The following is a 19,698-nucleotide window of genomic DNA, read 5'->3' as shown; positions in this document are numbered from 1 at the left end:
GAGTATCACCATCCCTGGATATAGCAGGGTGTTACAGGACATGTACGGCACCTGACACTGGCAGAGGCAGGTTCTCAAAAAGCTGTCCTAAGTGAGCACGCTTTTGTCACATAAATTTTTTTTAAGAGCTTGGAAAAGGCGCTCAGCGAAGTGTAAGGTTCCGCACAAGTTTTTGTTATTATTGTTGCGTCACCCTCTTAACAATCCTTTATTCTTTCTGAGGTAAGGTGCCGGCCCCTAGTTACCCGTGACCATGGAAACGCGGGCCGCAGCCTCGGATCGGGCGGTTCGCGGGCTCCCCCTGGAGGCCGATTTGCGGTACTGCTGCTAGACAACGCTTCGGGCTTTAGAGAGCGAGGAAGGGAAGACGGGAGCCATGGGCGTGGCTGCCGCGGAGCGGTGCGCACCGGGAGTTGTAGTTTACAGGTCCAGGCAGTGGGCGGCCTCAGACCGAAATCGGGCCTCAACCGGATGGCGGTTGCTAGGCGAGGCTGCCGGCCCTGGGGCTCGATATTCGGGCTGCTCGCACTGGTCTTGGCCACCGCCACCGCCTGGGACGTGGCTTCTCTGCGCTGCAGCTTCGGCTCGTTCTGCGAATGCGACTTCTGGCCGGACCTGCCGGGTGAGGGGTGGGAGCCAGGGCGGAGGGGTGGGCAGCCGGGAGCTCGCAGGGGGCCGAAGCAGCTGCGGCCGGGACCGGCGGGGGTCGGGGGGGGTCAGAGAGCCTCCGGCAACCAACCCGAGGCAGCGGTTCAGGGGAGCTCTGTGGAGAGAGGCTTTGACAGCGGGGCGCCCGGTGGCTCATGGAACGCCTCCCTTGAGCGGACTTGTCGCCCGAGGAGAAACCTGCAAACGGCCCGGGTCCGAGCTGAACCTGTGACAGCGGGAGCTCGCCCACTCGGGGCTGGTGCAATCCAGAGAACCGCCTCGAGGGGGCGCTGTCGCGCTGGCGCTTGCTGAGGTGGCTGCCCCTGTCCCTGTTTGGACAGATACCCCGAGGTCTCAGACATGCCTTCCCCCTTGAACCTCTGCCTTGATGGGTTTGGGGGTTGTTTTGTTGTTGTTTTGTTTGTGTTTGAGACAGGGTTTCTCTACGTAGCGCTGGCTGTCCTGGAACTGTGTAAACCAGGCTGGCCTCGAACTCACAGAGATCGACTTGGCTCTGCCTCCAGTGTTGGGATTAAGGGTTTGTGCCACCCCATGCCCGACTGGTTTCTCTGTCTCTCCTCTGTCTCTGTCTGTCTGTCTGTCTGTCTGTCTCCCTCCCTCCTTCCTTGTTTGGTTTGTTTTGAGACTGTGTCTTGCCATGTAAACCTTCTTGGACTGGAACTCGTTATGTAGACCAGGCTGGTGGCCTGGAACTCAGAGATTCCCCTGCCTTTGCCTCCCAAATGCTGGGATTAAAGGCCTGTTGGAACTCACTGTAAGCCCAGGCTAGCCTTTGATTAGCTGGAAAATTGCTGCCTCTGCCTCCCAGATGCTGAGATTACAGACATGAGTCACCAGCCCTGTCATCTGTTTTGATATATATTCCTTCTGTGGCCCTAGGTCTGGAATGTGACCTGGCCCAACACCTGGCTGGCCAGCATTTGGCCAAGGCCCTGGTGGTGAAGTCACTGAAGGCCTTTGTACAGGACCCGGCCCCCAGCAAGCCCCTGGTCCTTTCCCTGCACGGCTGGACAGGCACTGGGAAGTCCTACGTGAGCTCCCTGCTGGCGCAGTATCTCTTCCGGGGTGGCCTTCGCAGCCCTCATGTGCACCACTTCTCACCCATCATCCATTTCCCACACCCCAGCCACATTGAGCAGTACAAGGTATGAAGGGTGTACCCGGGATCCCTTCCCTCAGGTCTAATCCAGAGAGGGTTCCAAACCACACAGCCAGCTGGAGCCTTCCAAACCTGTGTGGAGCAGAGCTTGCTCTCTCTGATACGGGGGAGGGGGCATTGTTGGCACCAGTGCTGTGCGCCAGAGACATGAGGACTGTCCAGGGCAGACATTGCGTACAGAGTACCCGTGTCTGCATTCTCAGGCCCCCAGCTAAGCTTAGCCCCAATCTGGTGCTCAGAAAGCACTCCCTGGGACAGCCGGCTCTGGTTACTGTTGCTCCTCATGTCTTAGCTGTCAGCACACTGTGGGGCAGGTCCAGACAATTGGGGCACGTGGATTTGTGTCCCTGCTCTCCTGTTGACTGGCTGTGTGACCTTGGACAAGTCTCTGTGCCTCTCTAGACCACCCTTTTCCCATCTGTCTCGGGGTGGGTGTTCTCTGGAAACAGATCGTCTCTCGGGGGACTTTACTTGGTTTGGGAAGAAGTTTGGGGTTGGGGGCGTGTCTTCCACTTCTTTGGAACTCCTGTCCCGACCCCCACAGAAGGATCTCAAGAGCTGGGTCCAGGGGAACCTCACTGCCTGTGGCCGATCTCTCTTCCTCTTTGACGAGATGGACAAGCTGCCCCCTGGCCTGATGGAAGTCCTGCAGCCCTTCCTGGGCCCCTCTTGGGTTGTGTACGGGACCAACTATCGCAAAGCCATGTTCATCTTTATCAGGTATTTCAAGCAGGCTGAGTGGGGGACACTGAGGTCTGCTATCCAGCTTGGACCTGTGACCCCAGCAGGGTACTCTTTCCTCACACTGTCCCAGTGACTGTGAAGAGGTGGCTGACTACCCCTTAGACAATCCTCAAAGCCCTCCTGGGCCCTGACTTTTAGCTTCTTGCTGCTGTGTGGATCCCTGCCTGGTCATCCCTCTGGGAACTGAGAGGACACAGACAGGCCTGGGAGGAAGGGGCAGTGGCCCCCCCTCTACCCCAGCCCTGTTTCCAAGCTGTGACTCCTTAAGACAAACTGCTGAACCTCGGAGCTCTGCCCTCTGCTTCTGAATCTGGATCAATGCTAATGTCCCACTGCCCTCTTGGGGAAGCTAGGTAAAGGATACATTCATAGATAAAAGGATTCTTTGGCCCGAGTGTGATGGCACACACTTGTAATCCTCTGACTCTGGACTTGTAATCCTCCTGACTCTGGACCCTGAGTCAGGAGGGTGGCTTCAGTAGCAAGACACGCTGTCAGCCCCACCCCCCAAATTGTTTTGTGAATTGTAAAGTGCATGGCACGTACATGTTATGGAGACTTGGTTGTCATAGGACCTGGGGGGAGATGGAAATGGGCCACTTTGCTTACTGAATCATGTTAGGTGTCACCCTCCAGTCCCTCAGTGAGACTCAGCTTGGATTCCTGTGATTTTAGCAATACTGGTGGTGAGCAGATCAACCAGGTGGCCCTGGAGGCATGGCGCAGCCGCAGGGACAGGGAAGAAATCAGCCTGCAGGAGCTGGAGCCGGCAGTCTCCCGAGCTGTGTTAGACAACCCTCACCGTAAGTTGGCTCTGGGACCCGTCCTCGTGGGGCCTTCACACACGTGGGCTGGACCCCTAAGTCTGAAAGCCTCGCCCACTGCCCTGTAGATCTTCCCCCAGGCTTCTGCACACCCCGCTCTGGCCTGAACAGACTCCTGCACCCTCACTACCCCTAGGGGGCATGAGCTCCCGGCTTGAAAAGCTCACCATGCCTCTGTGCCTGCCTGCCCTTCCTGCAGATGGCTTCTGGCAGTCAGGCATCATGGAGGAACACCTGCTGGACGCTGTGGTGCCCTTTCTCCCTCTGCAGCGGCACCACGTGCGCCACTGTGTACTCAATGAGCTGGCCCAGCTGGGCCTGGAGCCCCAGGAGGAAGTGGTTCAGGCTGTGCTGGACAGCACCACCTACTTCCCAGAGGAGGAACAGCTCTTCTCCTCCAATGGCTGCAAGACAGTGGCCTCCCGAATCACCTTTTTCCTCTGAGAACCCCAGGTGGCATCACTGCCACCTCTGCCTAGACAGAACAAGCAGGAAAGTCCTGGGCGTCTCCTGAAGGGTTCTTTCCTAGGCTGGCTGGCAAGTGGGACCCCGAGCCCAGAGTTAAGAGGAAGAAAGGCCTGGAAGACACCTTCTCCAGGAAACTCCTGGGCACCACAGAACTTCCCAGCAGCCTTGCTGTAGTCCTGCAGCCTGAGCCTGCTCAATGTGAACTGTAACTCAGGGACATAGGCTCCTGGCTGCTCCCGTCAGGGGCTTTACCTGCACCCTTGCCTGGCTCCATGGCCAGATTGCAGCCTGTGGCTGGACCTGGAAACCCAGCAAGGCCAGACTGGAACCTCACAGTTTCACCCCATGGAGGGACTCTAGCTGCCACCGGGGCCTGGATTTCAAAGTTTTTAATTTTGTACAAGAAGAGAACAGGGGTAATAAACTTAGCCATAGGATCGGAACACTGACCAGGATTTCTTGTTTCACTTGGAGGAGGCAGCTTTTCTGAAAACTAGGGTGTTGGGCAAAATCTGTTCTCTCCTTCTCAGGGAGCGGCAGAGTGGCTAGGGGTGGGTGAGAGCTCGGCCTTCCCGGGGCTCAGGCTCTGGTCCTGGGAATGCTTGGGTCTGCCGAGGTGTGAACTCGGGTCCGAGAAGGTGTCGGCCTTGCTGGAACTGGTCGCCGTGCTCTCAGTGTAGCTTGAGGCCTCCTCGGCCTTGCTGGGCCCTGAGCTCTGGCTCTGGGCCTCACTGGAATTACTCCCGCCCCTGCCGTGGGGAAGGAGGGTCTTGCTGGAAGTCTTTGCTGACTTCTGGCTCTTGACTTTCCAGCTCTGGGCGCGAACGGCCTTGGCTCTCCTGACCCTCTGCCTCGGGCTCAGGTCAGCCCTTTTCTTGCTGGACTTTGGACCCTCAGGGGCCTCGGTCACTCTGCAGCTCTGGCCGGGGCCCTGTTTTCCTGGGCTGCGGGGAGGCCCTGTCTTCTTGGGCTTTGGCTTTGGGCTTTGGGGGGCCTCTGCCTTGCTGGAGTGGCGTTTTTGGCTGCAGGGAGGTGTGGTCTCAATCACGCATTGGTTTAGGTCAGAGAACTGGATGACCTTGGGAGCCCTGCTGAGGCCTTGGCTCGACGTCGTTGTCGTCATTGCTTGTTTCCTGGGCTGTGAGGACTTAGGCTGTGAGTATTCGGACGATGTCACAGCTGTGTTGGAAGAACTCCAATACTCCTGACTGGTTGTGGTCTCCGATACGAAGGTGCTCATGCTCAGGACTGGGGAAGTGTGGAGAGCAGCCATTAGGCCTGCTTGCCTCTCCAGGGGCTCTGGGAAGAGGGGTCTTCTGGAGCCCCCCAGCTCCCACCAGCCCTCCGCCATTGGCCTGGGCTGTGCACAGGATGAGCGGCTGCCCAAGCCCTGCTCACCCCCCCCCTCCTGTCCCTCCCCAGCCCTGTTCCCCCATAAACCTCCGACCTCGGCCCCAGCAGTGCCCCACCCATCCCTGCTTCCACGCAGCTTCCTCCTGCTCTTCCTTCAGCTCCTTGACGTCCACCCGGAGCTCTTGAGAGGTCTGATCACACCCTGCCTCCGAAACCCAGCCCCATCTGCCTGTCTGGCTGCTCCCCTGGCTGACTTAGGGTTCACTTCCTTGGACATGGGCTGGGCCACACATCACCAGTAGTTAGGCACAAGCCTGTCTCAGGGCACTTGACCAGCACAGAGCAGACTGGTGATGATACCCAAATGGAAGACGGAGGGGCTAACACTGCCACCCGGCACCAGGGAGCACTGGGAACCGCCTTCCCGGACGGACGCTGCCACCCCACACTGCTCTCTGGGGAGCGGCCTTCTTGCTTTGCCCTTTCATCCCCTCTTGGCTGGTGACAGCAAAATTGGGAGTCAAAACCTGTTGGATACGTATGAGGTGTGTGACTTAGTTCAGGGACACTTAGTCCCTACCAAATGCTTTGTGAGGTCAGGACTGTCACTTCTAACTTAAGAGACAGTGTCAGAGCTATCCAGGGCAGAACCCAAGGTTCAGTATAACCTTCGACCTCTCTGCTGCTTTGGTCTGCTAGGCTTAGGACCATCAAGGACTTACTGCTGAAGACTGAGCCTGAGGAGCTCTGGTCCACGTAGCTGTCTGACAGGGATGTCACCTTGCGGGGGATCTTCACCTAAAGCAAGAATCAGGCTGGGGAGCTGCAGATTGGGAGACCCTTGCACTCACAGCCCTGTGTCTGGAAGGTCACAGGACAGTCCAGCCATAGTCCCCAGGCCTCCCCGAGACAGGGTTTCTCTGTGTAGCCTTGGCCTTGAACTCAGAGAGCTGCCTACCTCTGCCTCTAGAGTGCTAGGATTAAAAGCATGTGCCACCACCACCCAGCTTCTTTTCTACTTTTAAAAATGTGTGCGCACAAGTGACTGTGTGTACACAAGAGTACAGGAGCCCACAGAGGCCAGAAGGGACGTCAGGTCTCCTGGAGCTGGAGTTACAGGCAGTTGTGAGCAGCCCAGTGTGGGTGCTGGGAACCAAACTCAGATCCTCTACAAAAGCAGTGTTGACTTTTCATCACTGAGCCAGCCATGTCTCCAGCTCCTCCCTTTTTTTTCCCACTCTAGCAGTCTTTCTCTCAAGCTTAGAGTTCCTCACAGACTCTAGGATGGGTGGGAGCACCCAGGGACTGAGACTGCAGGCAGGGGAGTAGTCAGGCTAGACAGGCAATACCTGTGAACCTTGGTTCACATGGGGGCCAGGCGTCTGTGAACTAAAGCGCTGAGCCCTGGGAATGCACGTTAGGAACTGGGGAATCTGTTTCCCACATTTCATTCTTTCATTCCCAGTGGGGATACTTCTGCCATGACTACTTCTTTCTTTTAACATTTTTTAAATGATTCATTTATTCTTATTTTATGTGCATTGGTGTTTTGCCTGCATGTATGTCTATGTGAAGGTGTCAGATTCCCTGGAACTGGAGTTACAGACAGTTGTGAGCTGCCATTTGGGTGCTGGGAATTGAACACAAGTCCTCTGGATGAGCAGCCAGTGCTCTTAACCACTGAGCCCCATGACTATTTCATAATTCAGAGAACAAAGCCTCCGAGCACCTAAGCAACCTGCTGGGGCCACTTGTTGCTGAGGAGAGAATAAGTTTTGTACCCAGCAGGACTTGTGGCCTCCTCCACCCACAATGACATCTGTCGTGGGAGAAAAGGTAAAACTAAGAGGCAGAGTACATACAGCAGGTGCCACCATCCCCTCGACCCGGGCCTATCATGGTGCCCATCTCAGCTTATTTCCCACAGAGATGATGCCCACAGTGACTTTGGTGGGTACACAGATGCATGTCTGTTATTGTCTGTTGGATGTGAGCTGGGAAGGACCCTGGTAGAGCATTCACTACAACTGCATAACATCTTTGAACACAGACTTACTTGGTATTTGTTGACAGCAAAACAGGTTGATAGACAGGTGAGACATTCCCGGGGTGAACTATATAAATGTAACACGTAGGGAAAGGAACCAGAGACAGGACAGCAGGCCACACTTGTTCATTTAAAGCAAAGGTAAACCTCACATATGGAGTTAGGTGTTGGCGCAGCCTTGTGCAGAAGTGGGGAGCCGGGCAGGGCCAAGGAGGATGCACGCACAAAGGGCCTTCTGGGAGCTGAGAATGTGTTCCCTGTGTGACGAGGCCGTGGCAGACTTAGTGTGTAAAAATTCAGCCAGCCCTTCCCTTAAGACGGACACTGGAGCTCGGCTGTGGTGGTGCGTGCCTGTGGGCCCGGCACTCCAGAGGCTACGGTGGGGGATGGCCAGCCTAACTGCATAAGGAGTTCTAGGCCAGCCGGGCTACATAGCAAGACACTGACTCAAAAACAAACAGGCTAGGGCCGGGTGTGCTGGGCACGCCTTTAATCCTAACCTAGGGAGGCAGAGGCAGGCGGATCTCTGTGAGTTTGAGGCCAGCTTTGTTCTGTCTGTATAGAGAGGTCCAGGCTAGCTAGGGCTATGTAGTGAGACCCTGGCTTGAAAAGTACTGATAACAACAGGCAGGAAGAGAGATCAGTAGGTAAAGTGTTATGCAAGTATGAGCCTGAGTTGAACTCCCAACACCTACATACGGTCTGGGAATGGCTACGAGCACCTGCAATGCCAGCACTGGAGCAAGCGGAGGAGCAAGTGGAGACAGGAGACAGGCTCTCTCATTCTCAGTAAGGTGGAACATGATAGAGAAGGAAGGACACCCAGTGTTGTCCTCTGGCCTCCATGTGGGCACGTGTCCTGCACAGACAACATGCGAATAACACAAGACACACACATACTTGGTGTGCTCGTCTATGCTGTAGTCGATGAAAAGACTTCATGAACAGTGTGGTAAGGAAAGCAAGGTCCGGGTGTCCCCAGCAGCATGTGATCACAGCATCATCTTACCATCAGAGAGGGGAGTTACAGATACATGACATTGCCTGTGCTCCCGGAGCACACAGACGTCAATCACCGTCGGCATTGTCGTCAGCCTTGCTGAGTGTCCAAGAACTTCCACGGGGAATCTAGCACCCTCCCCTCTCCACCTGGCTCTGCTGCATCCACCATCTCTATGGGGAGGCCCTCACGTCCCATGTCACTTGGACCAGAGCTCCATCCCCAGCCCCATATGCTGAAGTTCTAGAAGCACTGTGCCAATGCAGAGTGACCTCATGGAAAGCAAATCTGGGTCAGGTGTGGTGGTGCACGCCTTTAATCGCAGCACTCGGGAGGCAGAAGCAGGTGGATCTCTGTGAGTTCCAGACCAGCCTGGTCTACAAAGTGAGTCCAGGCCAGCCCTGGCTACACAGAGAAACCTTGTGGGGTGGTGAAGCCAATCGGACCCTATCACTCTCCTGCTGAGAAGACAGTCACAGTCACAGTCACAGTCACAGTCACAATCACAGTCAGTCACAGTCACAGTCACAGCCACAGCCACAGACACAGTCACAGACACAGACACGGACACAGTCACAGACACAGACACGGACACGGACACGGACACGGTCACGGCCACGGCCACAGTCACAGCCACAGTCACAGTCAGTCACAGTCACAGCCACAGTCACAGTCACAGTCACACAGTCACAGTCATAGTGACTCCTTGCTGTGTCTGTCTCAAATGAGGTCAGCCACACTAGGCTCCAAGGGTCTAGGCGCTAGCAGAAGTTCCACTCACCTTTTTCTCTTCTGCTTCCTCTCTCTTGACTTTAGTCTTATCTTCCAGGGTCTCATCCTGCGGGGTCTGGAAAATAGCCACTTCCTCTTCCGGGATCTCACTAAAAGGATGTTTCTGATTCCAGGACTCCAGCAGGGCTCGGGCTTTCTGGCGCTCCATTAACCTCTGCCTGACAAGTCATGGTCCCAGGGTCTTTGATCAGTCTCTAGAGTCCAGCCTGCTGTCCCCAGGGACCAGACAGCTGCAGGCCTTAGGAGGCAACGAGAGGAGGTCTGAGTCCCCACCCGCTCCCACTGCTGGCCAGGGCTCCCACAAGCTTACGCCACAATGCTTTGCGGGTGGCTGGTCCTTGGGCTGCTTTCTATTGTCCGGCGCAGCTGGAGCTTGGCCAGATGGGCCACTTGGCTGTGAAGCACTTCTTCCACGGTCATGCCGGGAAAGAGGTTGTTCATCAGTGGGGCCATCTGCCAGGGGACAGCAGGGTGGGGCGGTGAGGAGAGGGTGCTGCTGCCTTGCCCTAGGGATCAACAGGGAAGGCTTCTGCAAACTTCCTAAACTGGGGCCTTTGCCCCAGAGGGAGCAGGCAACCCAGAGAAATGGACCGACCGGTCCCTAATGGGGAGCGGGGCCTAGCTTTGGGGCAGCTGGGCCTGTGCCGAGGAGCCTCACCCCACACCTGTGGGCAGGATGGAGGGAGGGCCAGACTGGCGGGGAGGGAGGCAGGCTAGTGGGGGTAGCGGCTCATGTCACCCGGTTCTCTCAGGGACAGGAACAGCAATCAAGTGGCCGGGCGGGCCTTCCTGGTTCGGCAGGAGCGCACCTTTGGCTGGCTGGGGTTCAGGAGCAGCACAGTGGCAACGTCCTGGCGCGCCCCCAGGGTGTTCTGCAGGAGCTGCCGGCTCTTGGCCCGGTGCAGGTAGTACTGGGCTTTGTCGGGGTTGTGCTTGATGGCCGATGTGAAGTGTTCCTCCGCCATCTGGAACTGCCTGAGGGACACGCCCAAGGCTGCTGTGAGCTGGGCCACCCAGGAGCGAGAGCACCAAGGCGCTGAAGGAACACCAGGGCCTCTGCTCCTGCCACCTGCTCCCTCTCCTGTGGGCCACACCCTCGATGGACTGCACACTTGGGTACTATAACTTTGGTATACCCTAAGAGTTTTTGTTTTCTTTCTTTCTTCTTCTTCTTTTTTTTTTTTCCGAGACAGGGTTTCTCGGCATAGCTTTGCGCCTTTCCTGGAGCTCACTTGGTAGCCCAGGCTGGCCTCGAACTCACAGAGATCCGCCTGGCTCTGCCTCCCGAGTGCTGGGATTAAAGGTGTGCACCACCACTGCCCGGCTTTTTTTGGTTTTTCAAGACAGGGTTTCTCTATATAACAGTTCTGGCTGTCTTAGAACTCACTCTGGGCCGGGCGTGGTGGCGCATGCCTTTAATCCCAGCACTTGGGAGGCAGAGCCAGGGGGATCTCTGAGTTCAAGGCCAGCCTGGGCTACCAAGTGAGTTCCAAGTTACAGAAAAGGTGCAAAGCTACACAGAGAAACCCTGTCTCAGGGGAAAAACAAAACAAAACAAAACAAAAACCAGGTTCACCTTGAACTCACAGAGATCCGCCTGCCTCTGCCTCCAAAGTGCTGGGATTAAAGGTGTGTGCCACCATGCCCAGCTTGTTTTGTTTTCTTTATTTCAGTTTTTTGAAACAAGGTCTCACTATGTAGTTTTAGCATTACTGGGATTCAGTCTGTAGACCAGGCTGGCCTAGAACTCTTAGCGGTCCACCTGCCTCTGCCTCCCAAGCACTAGTATTAAAGGTGTGGCCACTACATCTAGAGCTAACATTTTTTGAGATGTGTATGGGTGTTTTGCCTGCATGTTTGGGAACCATTTACTTGTTTGATCACTTGGAACTGGGGTACCAGGCGGCTGTGAGCTGCCACGTGGGGATGGGAATCAACAGGAGTCCTGGAGGGATCTTCAGAGGGAGGCTAGTGGGTGGGTAGGCAGGCCTTGAAAATACATTCCAAAAACCCTTGGTTTTGGCGCATGCCTTTAATCCCAGAACTCGGGAGGCAGAGGCAGGCAGAGCTCTGTGAGTTCGAGGCTAGCCTGGTCTACAGAGCTAGTTCCAAGGACAGCCAAGGCTACACAAAGAAACGGTCTCAAAAACAAACAAAAAAGACATTCTGAATCATACATTATTGAATATTTAATTTTTTCATTAAAAAGCTTTAATTGCTAAAATAATCAAATGAAAGTGTCTGTGGTGAAGATGGGAATAAAATCTGTCCAGGAGACAAGTAGCAGGTGGCTTTTGGTGAGCCCACTCCCTGCCCACCACCCTCCTAGGCAGCACTCTCTGACCACGCCCTCCCTGGCCACGCCCCCATCCCAGACACCTGCGTGTCTGCTCACAGAATCCCATCTTCTCCTGCAGCACGCCCATGCGTATGTTGGCTCCCTCATCGTGTGGGCTCAGTGCCAGCGCCTGCTTGTAGTCCGCCTCCGCGAAGGACAGGTTGCCCAGCTGGAAGAAGCAATCTAGGACCCGAGGGCGAAGTCTGAGTGCATCCCCAACTCCCAGAGCAAAGCCAGGACCCAGCCTGGCCGGCCGCCTCGGGCGTTAGCCGGGGTCTGACTGCCCAGCTCACCCCCACGGTTGATGTACAGGCCCTTCTCATTCTGCTCATCCCTGATGGCCTTGTTCAGCAGCAGCACGCCCTCCTGATAGGCGCCCTGGGTGTAGCAGTGCACAGCAAAGTCGTTGTAGGTCAGCAGCAGCTGACGCTGTACCTTCTGCACCAGGCTGTCCTGGCTGTCAGTCACCATGTCCAGCGCCTTCAGGAAGTCTTCCACAGCTGGGTCGAATTGCTGGAGCCGACGGTACAAGGTGCCCCTATGGTGGTGGACATGGCAGGTGGAGGGAGGATCAAAGCATCCTCTTTGGCTAGAAGGCCACTGGCCACCCTGGGCGTTCTGATCCATGACCTTTGACTACAGTCATGAATTCTGCCTCAAGCCCTCGGTCTGTCCTCTGGTGCTGGTCCACCATTGCTGCCTGAATAACCTATTAGTCACCAGTATTTGTCACTTCTCAAGGATAGTTTCCCATTTTGGAAACCAGCTATGTGCTGGCCTGTATGTTCAGGACAACTTCATGGAGTCAGTTCTCTCCTTCCACATTTATGTGGGTTCTGGGACTTGAACTCAGGTTGACAGGCTTGTTCCTCAGGCTACTTTACCCACTGAGCCACCTCACATTCCCCTGTTCAGGCCTTTGTGTACACCCACTTTAGCCAACTGTTTAGATGAGAAAACCAAGGATTAGGGAGAGTGAATGACACCAGATCTTTGGGGGACCAGAAACAACCCCTAGTCTCATGTCCTCCCAGCGTGAACTACTCAGCAGGCCTGGCTGGGGTACTAGGATTCCCAGGTTATCATGGAGACTACCTCTATGATGTCATGACCCCAGTCGAAAGCAGGTGAAGGTTATCAGGGGCTAGAGAGAGAAACTGAGGCCTAGGGAGGGTCAGAGACTCTCGTGAGACCGCACCACAGATCTGCGGGAGGGCCAGCCCCCCTCCACCCTGGTACCGGAAGAGGAAGAGGTTGGGGTCCAGGGGGTTGTTCTCAATGGCACAGCTGATACGCCTCAGTGCGCGGTGCAGCTTGCCCTGCACGGCCAGGATGCTGGCATCTTGGAGGGACTGCTTGGCCTGGTCCACCATCATCTGGAGCAGCCCTTTGGCCTGTGGGTGCATGGGATCGAAGAGCAAGGCGCTTCGGAGGTCCTGATAGCAAAGCTTGGCCTGGAGGGGTGGAGGGGTGCCGTGTGGGGTGGTACTACCCCAGTAGTAGAAGGGCAGGCCTCTAGGTGACAGGCTGGCATCACACCATCCCCCGTGTCCCCTGCATTACCGGTCTACATTTCCAGCCTCTTGAACGAGGCAGGAAGTATCGGGGAACCCAACCCCAGCCTCAACATCAATAGCTCCTTTCCAGGTGTGACCTCAGAGAAGCGGGTCAGCATCAGTGGTTTGTGTTAATGTCATCTCCGAGCAGAAGTCTGTGGAGAGGGCACTGTGCCGCCTCCTCCTCCTGCATCCTTCCTCCACCCCGTCCTTTACACCACCAGCAGCTGTGACCAAGACAGACTGAGGTCTGGGGATGAGCAGAGAACATCCCCAGACATAATGTCTTCCCCTGCTGTGCAGGTCGGCTGGCTGGTCCGGTCTTAGCAAGCACCCTTTCTCCCTTGGGTTTGGTTGGAGGGCACACTGGGAGGACTGGGCAGTGGTGAGAGGAAGTGGCTGAGGTGGGCTTGAGCTGGAGAACGACCACCTCGGGGCTGCTCCATTGTTTATGTTCCAAGAGTTCCCAACAGTCTTGGGGACGAACTGGACAAAGATCTGGGTTCAGAACAGCCGTTCACAGAACACGAGTGGACGTGAGCAATAAACAGTGACGATGAACACACGCGTGCCTGTCAAGGGGACTCCCACTGAGGCCCAGCCTCTGACTAGAGCCTGTCTGGGTGCCCTTACCCAGCCACTCCCTCTCCTTGCCTGGTGAAAAGAAGTGAACCTACCGCCCCTTTCCTCTCATCCTCCCTGGCCCCGCCCCTTTCCTCTCATCCTCCCCGGCCCCCCCCTTCCTCTCATCCTCCCTGGCCCCGCCCCTTTCCTCTCATCCTCCCTGGCCCCGTCCCTTCCCTCTCATCCTCCCTGGCCCCGCCCCCTTCCTCTCATCCTCCCTGGCCCCGCCCCCTTCCTCTCATCCTCCCTGACCCCGCCCACTTCCTCTCATCCTCCCTGGCCCCGGCCCTTCCTGGTGCCAACACCCAGTGCACCTAGAAGGCTGCCCACTGTTCTGGAGCCTCTTTCCTCCATTGGATCGCACTGCGGCACCCACTCCTCACTCCCTCCCCACCCTCCTTACCTCTGCCTCCTCCCAGCTGAGTCTCCACAGCGGGAACCATCCTGAGCTCACTGCCCCAGGGGACACTCTATCTAGGAAGGCTGCAGGCCCCTCCTCTCCACCTCGGTCTCCTCAACTACTCCGAGTGAACCTGCTTACATCCCGTGTCCCCAGCTCTTCCTGTACTCTGCACCCATGCTCAGCCCAGCAGGGAGGCAAGGAGCTTTAGAACTTCTCCACCGTGCAAATAGGAAAGGAAAGCAGGATGCCGGGTGTGGTGGTGGTCCATGTCTTTAATCCCAGCACAGGCAGGAATGGGTCTCTGAGTTCGAGGCCAGCCTGCTCTACAGAGTTCCAGGACAGCCAGCACTACACAGAGAAACCCTGTCTCTAAAAAACCAAAAGAGCCCCCCCCCCAAAAAAAAAAGAAAGAAAGAAAAGAAGGGGAGAAAGCAAGGCAGGGAAGACTTCAGCCAATGTCTATGGTGTCCTGGATGCCACACAGCTGAGGCTGGGGACAGTTACTGGCGCAGCGCTTCCCACTGAGGCTTGAGGACCACAGTTTGGATCCCCAGAACCCAAGTCTCAGTCAAGACTCTAAGTTACAGGGATAGCGTGACATGACGTGACGTGACGTGACGTGATGTACTCCCTCCCTACCCCTTTTGTGGTTACCGCAGAGCCTAGTGCAGTGTGGCACAAAGCCCGGGCTGTGACAAGGACAGCTGCCTCAGGAGGCAGGGCCTCGGGCTCTCTGTGGACTGACGGGGTAAGTCTTCCAGCTGGCCCTGCCCCTCTATAATCTCGGGGCACACTGGAGGCTCCGCCCACCACACCTGCCCTGCCCGCTGTTCACTACCTTCTGGAAGAAGTTGTAGATCCGGGCCCGGAGAATGTAGACATCAGCACTGGCCCTGCCCTGCTTCACCTCCCTGGTGATGAGTGACAGGCAGTCCTGGTGCCGCTTGAGGGCCAGCAGGCAGGCTATGCTGGGGGCAGAGGGCAGCGTGCTCAGCCTGGGCAGTGGGAGGCAGGCTGCCGGGAGGGGGAGGCGCTGCGCACTCACCATCGGTAGCTGAAAGACGGGTTCTGGGGCTGGAGGTCAGAGGCCTGCAGGAAGACATACAGGGCTTCCTGGAAGTCACACAGCTCATACAGGCACTGGCCCTGAGGAGACAGGGACCGTCAGTTCTGCTTATAACTCCAGCTCCAATGAGCTCCACAGTTGGCGGAGGACAGGGAGAGAAACCTGGACAGAGACTTCAGGAGACCGAGATGAGAGAGATGCAGAACTTGGCAGAGATACCAAGAAGCAAGAGGATCGCAGTAGCACACAGCTAAGAGACAGACTGAGTGGGGCAGTGAGTGAGCATGCTAGGCCTCCGGCCAAAAGTCTGGCACTCACAAGCACCCCCTTTCAGATGAAGGAAAGAGGCTCAGAGAGGTGAAGTGAGTTTCCCGGGGTCACACAGGAAGTGGGGGGCAGGACACAGTTATCTGAGTGCCTCGAGGGGTCCCCCTTCTCCTTCTCAGGTATGATTGTTTGGTTAGATAGGGATTCACACTGTAGCCCACACTGGCCTGGAACTATGTAACCCAGGCAGACCTTGAACTCAGGACTCTTCCTGCCTGTGTCTGGAGTGCTGGGACTGTAAACCTGAGTCACCACGTCTGGCCCAGGGTTTCTTTGCTAGTGCACTGATTTATGCTGTGTATGCGTGCGGGCAGGCACCTGGGGCGCACATACGCGCAAGTCCTAGGTAACCTGCAGGAGTCAGCTCTTTCCAGCAGGCAGGGCTCAGCTAGCAAACTCGGGCTGTCAGGTTTAGAGGCAAGCACCCGTGTCTGCTGAGCATCGTGCTGGCCCCCGGAGCTTCCCTGGAAGAACTGAACGGTTTGGTGTTCTGTGCTACTGCGGCTCTAACTCAGGCCCCGGTTACGCTAGGCAAATGCCCCACCACTGCTGCACCCCAGCTCAGCTTCTACCCAATCAATATTTGGCCTTCAAAACAACAAAAATAGACATTGCTTGGTGATAGTGGTGCACGCCTTTAATCCTAGTACTTGGGAGGCTGAGGCAGGTGGATCTCTGTGAGTTCAGGGCGAGCCTGGTCTACAGAGAGAGATCCAGGACAGCCAGAGCTACACAGAGAAACCCTGTCTCAAAAACAAAAACAAACACAAACAACAACAAAAAACAAACAAACAAAGCCCCAAACCCCCAAAGAACAAAAGTGGACATTGAGGGTAGCGAGGTGACTCAGTGGGTAAAGGTGCATTGTCACCAAGCCTGATGATCTGAGTGTGACGCCCAGGACCCACGACTGACTACGGCATGAATAAATAAATGTAAAAATAAATGTATTTTTTTAAGGTTAATTTTAAGCGATGAACCTTTCACTTAGTACTAGGCACAGTACCCAGGGCCCCCTGTAGGTGAGGCGGGCATCCTGCCTCTGAGCCACACCCCAGCCGGTATAACAAATCGGATTTCAAATTAGTTGTTACACTTGCCCCCTTTTGACAGCTCAGCATTTCCATGCGGCTGGTGGCAAACCTACTGGCGGTGGAGAGCGGCTCCTGTCCTTGCTGCAAAGTTCTATTTAGATGCCCCTAGCTGTCTAAACTAGTAAGTCTGTGAGGGGGCAGCAGGTGGGGGGGCACAGACACGAGGAGAGGAGTCCCCAAGCACTCAGATCGGACTCCAGAAGGGCTCCAGACAGCCTGCGGCTGGCATAGGGTGTGCACTCCTCGGGTGGGAGCAGCCCAGGCACCTGTAGGTAGAGCACGAATGCCAGCCGCTCCAGGTACTTGGTATTATCTGGTTGGTAGGAGTAGGCCCTGCGCAGGTTCTGGAGGGCAGAGGAGAAGTCACAGAGTTGGATGAAGGCCTCCGCACGAAAAACATAGAAGTCTACCTGAAGGAAAGAGACCCAGGCTGCTGTGTCTTCTCCACCATCCGCCCCTCAGGGCAAGGAGAGGGAGTGTCTGGCTCCTCAAGCCTTAGAAGAACTTGGTGGTCCTGGGAGGAGGAGCCTAGCAGGTGCGCCAGTGTGGGAGGAGCTTCCAGTGGCCTTCTGACCCACTCTCCTCTTACCAGCTGGGGGTCCAGGTGGAGGGCACGGGAGAAGAAGAGGACAGCCATCTCCCAGTCCTCTTGTTCTAGGCACACATGGCCTTGGTGATAGCTGCGAGGACAGGAGAGTTAAGGCAGCAGAGCTGGCCTTGATCTTGGACCAGCCCAGGACATTCTCTGGGCTACCGTGGGGCAGAGGGAAAGAGGCTGGGAAAGTCAGCAGAGTTCCAGGGAGGGCAGGCTGGCCTTCTTGGGGCTCTCCGCTTTTTATCCATTAGTGTTCTGAGGCCCAGAGAGGGACAGCAGCCAGCTCAGGGCTGCATCCCCCTTAATGGCTGTGTGGAACAGGAACCTGAGGCTGGGGACCAGGAAGTCACTCACTATTCCTTGACTTTGACAGGCACTGTTGACCCGGTCATCCTTGCTTTCATATCACTCATGCTGTAGAACACCTGGCTGGTCCCGAAAATACGTTGCAGGGTGTCCCCTGGGGCTTCAGGAACCTGTAGCTTTGGGATTTTCTGTGGGTGAGCATTGTCCTAGAACCAAATCAGGGGCAATAAGCTTGGCAGGCCTCAGGAACCACCCCACACCACTTCTGCACTTTCCCCAGGGACTTTGCCTGGTGGAGGAGGTGTGGGGAAGCCCCCTGGTAGAAGGAACATCAGTCTGGGGTTCGACTGTCCTCCAGACGTCCCAACATTTCCCTGGCCCCGCCTCTCTCCCTCTCCTGTGGTCAGGATGAAGGGGTCAGAGTCCTGTAGCCACTGCAGGCCGGCTCTCTCTCTCCGCTTGTGCTCTAGCTGCCCATTGTTCTCAGCACCCCAGCTCAGACCCAGCTCCACATCTGGGCTCTGAGATTCCTGGTAAATCCCCCAGTACTCTCACACCCAGCTGGACACAACTGAGCAAGCGCGTCCCCCAACTTCTCACTTCTCTGTGGTTACCCTCCCATCGCCACCAGAATCAGGGACCTATTACCATCTGTCCTCAAGTCCCGTGTTTCACTCCTCAAAAGCTCTCCACTTGGGCTGAGCAGTGGTGGCACACACCTCTAATACCTGTGCAGAGCGAAAAGGGCCAAGGGAAACACACCATGCCCCTGACTAGACTCTCTGGAGACCTGGGCCAAGGAAAAACACCCTGACCCGGATTTGACCCAGGACCAGGGCTTGAAATCCCACCAATCCCTGACCTGGCCCCCAAAGTCAGGCTGCAGAACCCCACCAATCAGCGAACATAAAATCCCACCAATCTCTGAGCTTGCTCCAGAATCAGGCTATAAAACCCCACCAATCCCAAGCCACCCTGGAAAGCGCTGCCCCGCCCGCTCCAGCCCTACATGAACTCTGCATCCTGATCAGTTTTGTTGAGGTTTCTCACCGTAGAGGCAGCCTCTTTCCTGTATCTTCCCTTCCCAATAAATCTCTTGAGTGAGGTTTGTAGTGAGGTGTGGCATTTTTGTCGGCTGGGGAAACTCCCCCCCAGCAGAGCAGAGTTGTTACACTCCAGGGGACCTAAGCAGAGCTGTAACACTTGGCTGGAGCAGAGCGGAGCAGAACTCTAATACTTTCCGTTGTTAACACTTGCATTGGGGAGACCTTTCCCTGGAGCAGAGCTGTAAGCTGCCATGCTTACAGTGACTTCGACTGCCAGGATACTTTCCCATCCGAGTTCCAACACTTACAACCTGCACTTGAGAGTCAGAGGCAGGCAGATTTCTCTGTGTTAGAGGCCAGCCTGGTCTATATAATGAAACCCTGCCTATAAAAAACAAAACAAGCCGGGTGGTGGCGGCGCACGCCTTTAATCCCGTCACTCAGGAGACAGGGAGGCGGATCTCTGAGTTAGAAGCCAGCCTGGTCTGCAGAGCGAGTTCCAGGACAACCAGGGCTACACAGCGAAATCCTGTCTTGAAAAACCACAACAGCCGGGCGGTGGTGGCGCACGCCTTTAATCCCAGCACTCGGGAGGCAGAGGCAGGCGGATCTCTGTGAGTTCGAGGCCAGTCTGGGCTACCAAGTGAGTCCCAGGAAAGGCACACAGCTACACAGAGAAACCCTGTCTCGAAAAAAAAAATAATAATAATAAATAAAAAAAGAAGAAAAACCAAAACAACAAACACAGAACAACAATCAAAAACTTCTCTGCCTTCTCCTTTTGGAGTAGGCGGCCAGTCCCCCTTCTCCCCTCCCACACTACAAACGATGGACTCTCACAGGTCCCCTGAAGGGCTGGACCGGCTCTGCCTCCCTCGGCCTTCCCCTTCTCAGCCCTCACCTTGCTGTTGTCTGTCATGACTGGTTTCCAGACTGACCTCTGGGCTGCGCTACCTTCCTGGTTCCCTGCCTCCCTTGTTGCTAGGCACCAGCTTCAGGATGCCCGGAGGCTCCGCCCACTTGGCCACGCCTCCACGGTCAGTAGAAACATCACAAGGCCGGGCGAGGCCTACGTCAAGGAAAGAACCTGCGGGCTGTGCGCGCCGGGGCTGGGCGGGGTGAAAGCGTAGGGAGGCGCGGGCGACACCGGGTGACGCGACGCCGCGGAACGCACCCGGACGCCCTCGGCGGCCTGCGCCCCGCCCACTTCCTCCCTGCCCGAGCACGGAGGCCGCCGATCTCGGCCTGGATTGGCCGCCGCTGGACGCGAGGCGATGCTATTGGCTT

The 19,698-nt window shown here is 56.1% G+C and overlaps 2 protein-coding genes across 16 annotated transcripts; one reads left to right on the top strand and one right to left on the bottom strand.

The window, feature by feature from the left end:
* The first annotated feature begins 282 nt into the window (after positions 1 to 282).
* Tor2a (torsin family 2 member A) lies at positions 283 to 4,307 on the top strand. Of its 3 annotated transcripts, none has more exons than XM_006983497.4 (5): positions 283 to 622; positions 1,549 to 1,814; positions 2,373 to 2,548; positions 3,248 to 3,375; positions 3,596 to 4,307. In XM_006983497.4, the coding sequence occupies exons 1-5, from the start codon at positions 472 to 474 to the stop codon at positions 3,838 to 3,840; spliced, it is 966 nt and encodes a 321-aa protein (XP_006983559.1). In that variant the 5' UTR covers positions 283 to 471; the 3' UTR covers positions 3,841 to 4,307. The 3 variants fall into 3 exon arrangements, with proteins under 3 accessions (XP_006983559.1, XP_042130792.1, XP_042130793.1); XM_042274858.2 differs by having other exon boundaries at positions 311 to 399; XM_042274859.2 differs by having other exon boundaries at positions 423 to 622; positions 3,248 to 3,379; positions 3,596 to 3,840.
* On the bottom strand, positions 4,239 to 19,623 carry Ttc16 (tetratricopeptide repeat domain 16). 13 transcript variants are annotated; one of them, XM_042274850.2, is made up of 16 exons: positions 19,313 to 19,410; positions 18,416 to 18,722; positions 18,014 to 18,093; positions 17,414 to 17,571; positions 17,054 to 17,144; positions 16,731 to 16,874; positions 15,023 to 15,123; positions 14,816 to 14,945; positions 12,634 to 12,848; positions 11,688 to 11,932; positions 11,436 to 11,577; positions 9,866 to 10,031; positions 9,367 to 9,509; positions 9,046 to 9,214; positions 5,940 to 6,015; positions 4,239 to 5,112 (listed from the first exon to the last, which is right to left on the bottom strand). In XM_042274850.2, the coding sequence occupies exons 3-16, from the start codon at positions 18,014 to 18,016 to the stop codon at positions 4,391 to 4,393; spliced, it is 2,505 nt and encodes an 834-aa protein (XP_042130784.1). In that variant the 5' UTR covers positions 18,017 to 18,093; positions 18,416 to 18,722; positions 19,313 to 19,410; the 3' UTR covers positions 4,239 to 4,390. The 13 variants fall into 13 exon arrangements, with proteins under 13 accessions (XP_042130784.1, XP_042130783.1, XP_076424987.1 ...); XM_042274849.2 differs by lacking the exon at positions 18,416 to 18,722 and having other exon boundaries at positions 19,313 to 19,439; XM_076568872.1 differs by lacking the exon at positions 18,416 to 18,722 and having other exon boundaries at positions 14,816 to 14,940; positions 19,313 to 19,429.
* Positions 19,624 to 19,698: the final 75 nt, after the last annotated feature.

Source organism: Peromyscus maniculatus, chromosome 4 (genome assembly GCF_049852395.1).
Source record: "Peromyscus maniculatus bairdii isolate BWxNUB_F1_BW_parent chromosome 4, HU_Pman_BW_mat_3.1, whole genome shotgun sequence".
NCBI lineage: Eukaryota > Metazoa > Chordata > Mammalia > Rodentia > Cricetidae > Peromyscus > Peromyscus maniculatus.
Note: the sequence above shows the minus strand (reverse complement) of the source record. Positions and strands in the feature narration are given on the sequence as shown.

Coding starts and splice junctions, on each gene's coding strand:
- Tor2a (XM_006983497.4), top strand. CDS start 472: ATGGCGGTTGCTAGGCGAGGCTGCCGGCCCTGGGGCTCGATATTCGGG. Junction 623..1,548: donor CTTCTGGCCGGACCTGCCGG/GTGAGGGGTGGG, acceptor CTGTGGCCCTAG/GTCTGGAATGTGACCTGGCC. Junction 3,376..3,595: donor TGTGTTAGACAACCCTCACC/GTAAGTTGGCTC, acceptor CCCTTCCTGCAG/ATGGCTTCTGGCAGTCAGGC.
- Ttc16 (XM_042274847.2), bottom strand. Junction 6,016..9,045: donor AGGAAGCAGAAGAGAAAAAG/GTGAGTGGAACT, acceptor TTCTTGCTTTAG/GTGAAGATCCCCCGCAAGGT. Junction 5,113..5,939: donor CTCAGGCTCAGTCTTCAGCA/GTAAGTCCTTGA, acceptor ACACTTCCCCAG/TCCTGAGCATGAGCACCTTC.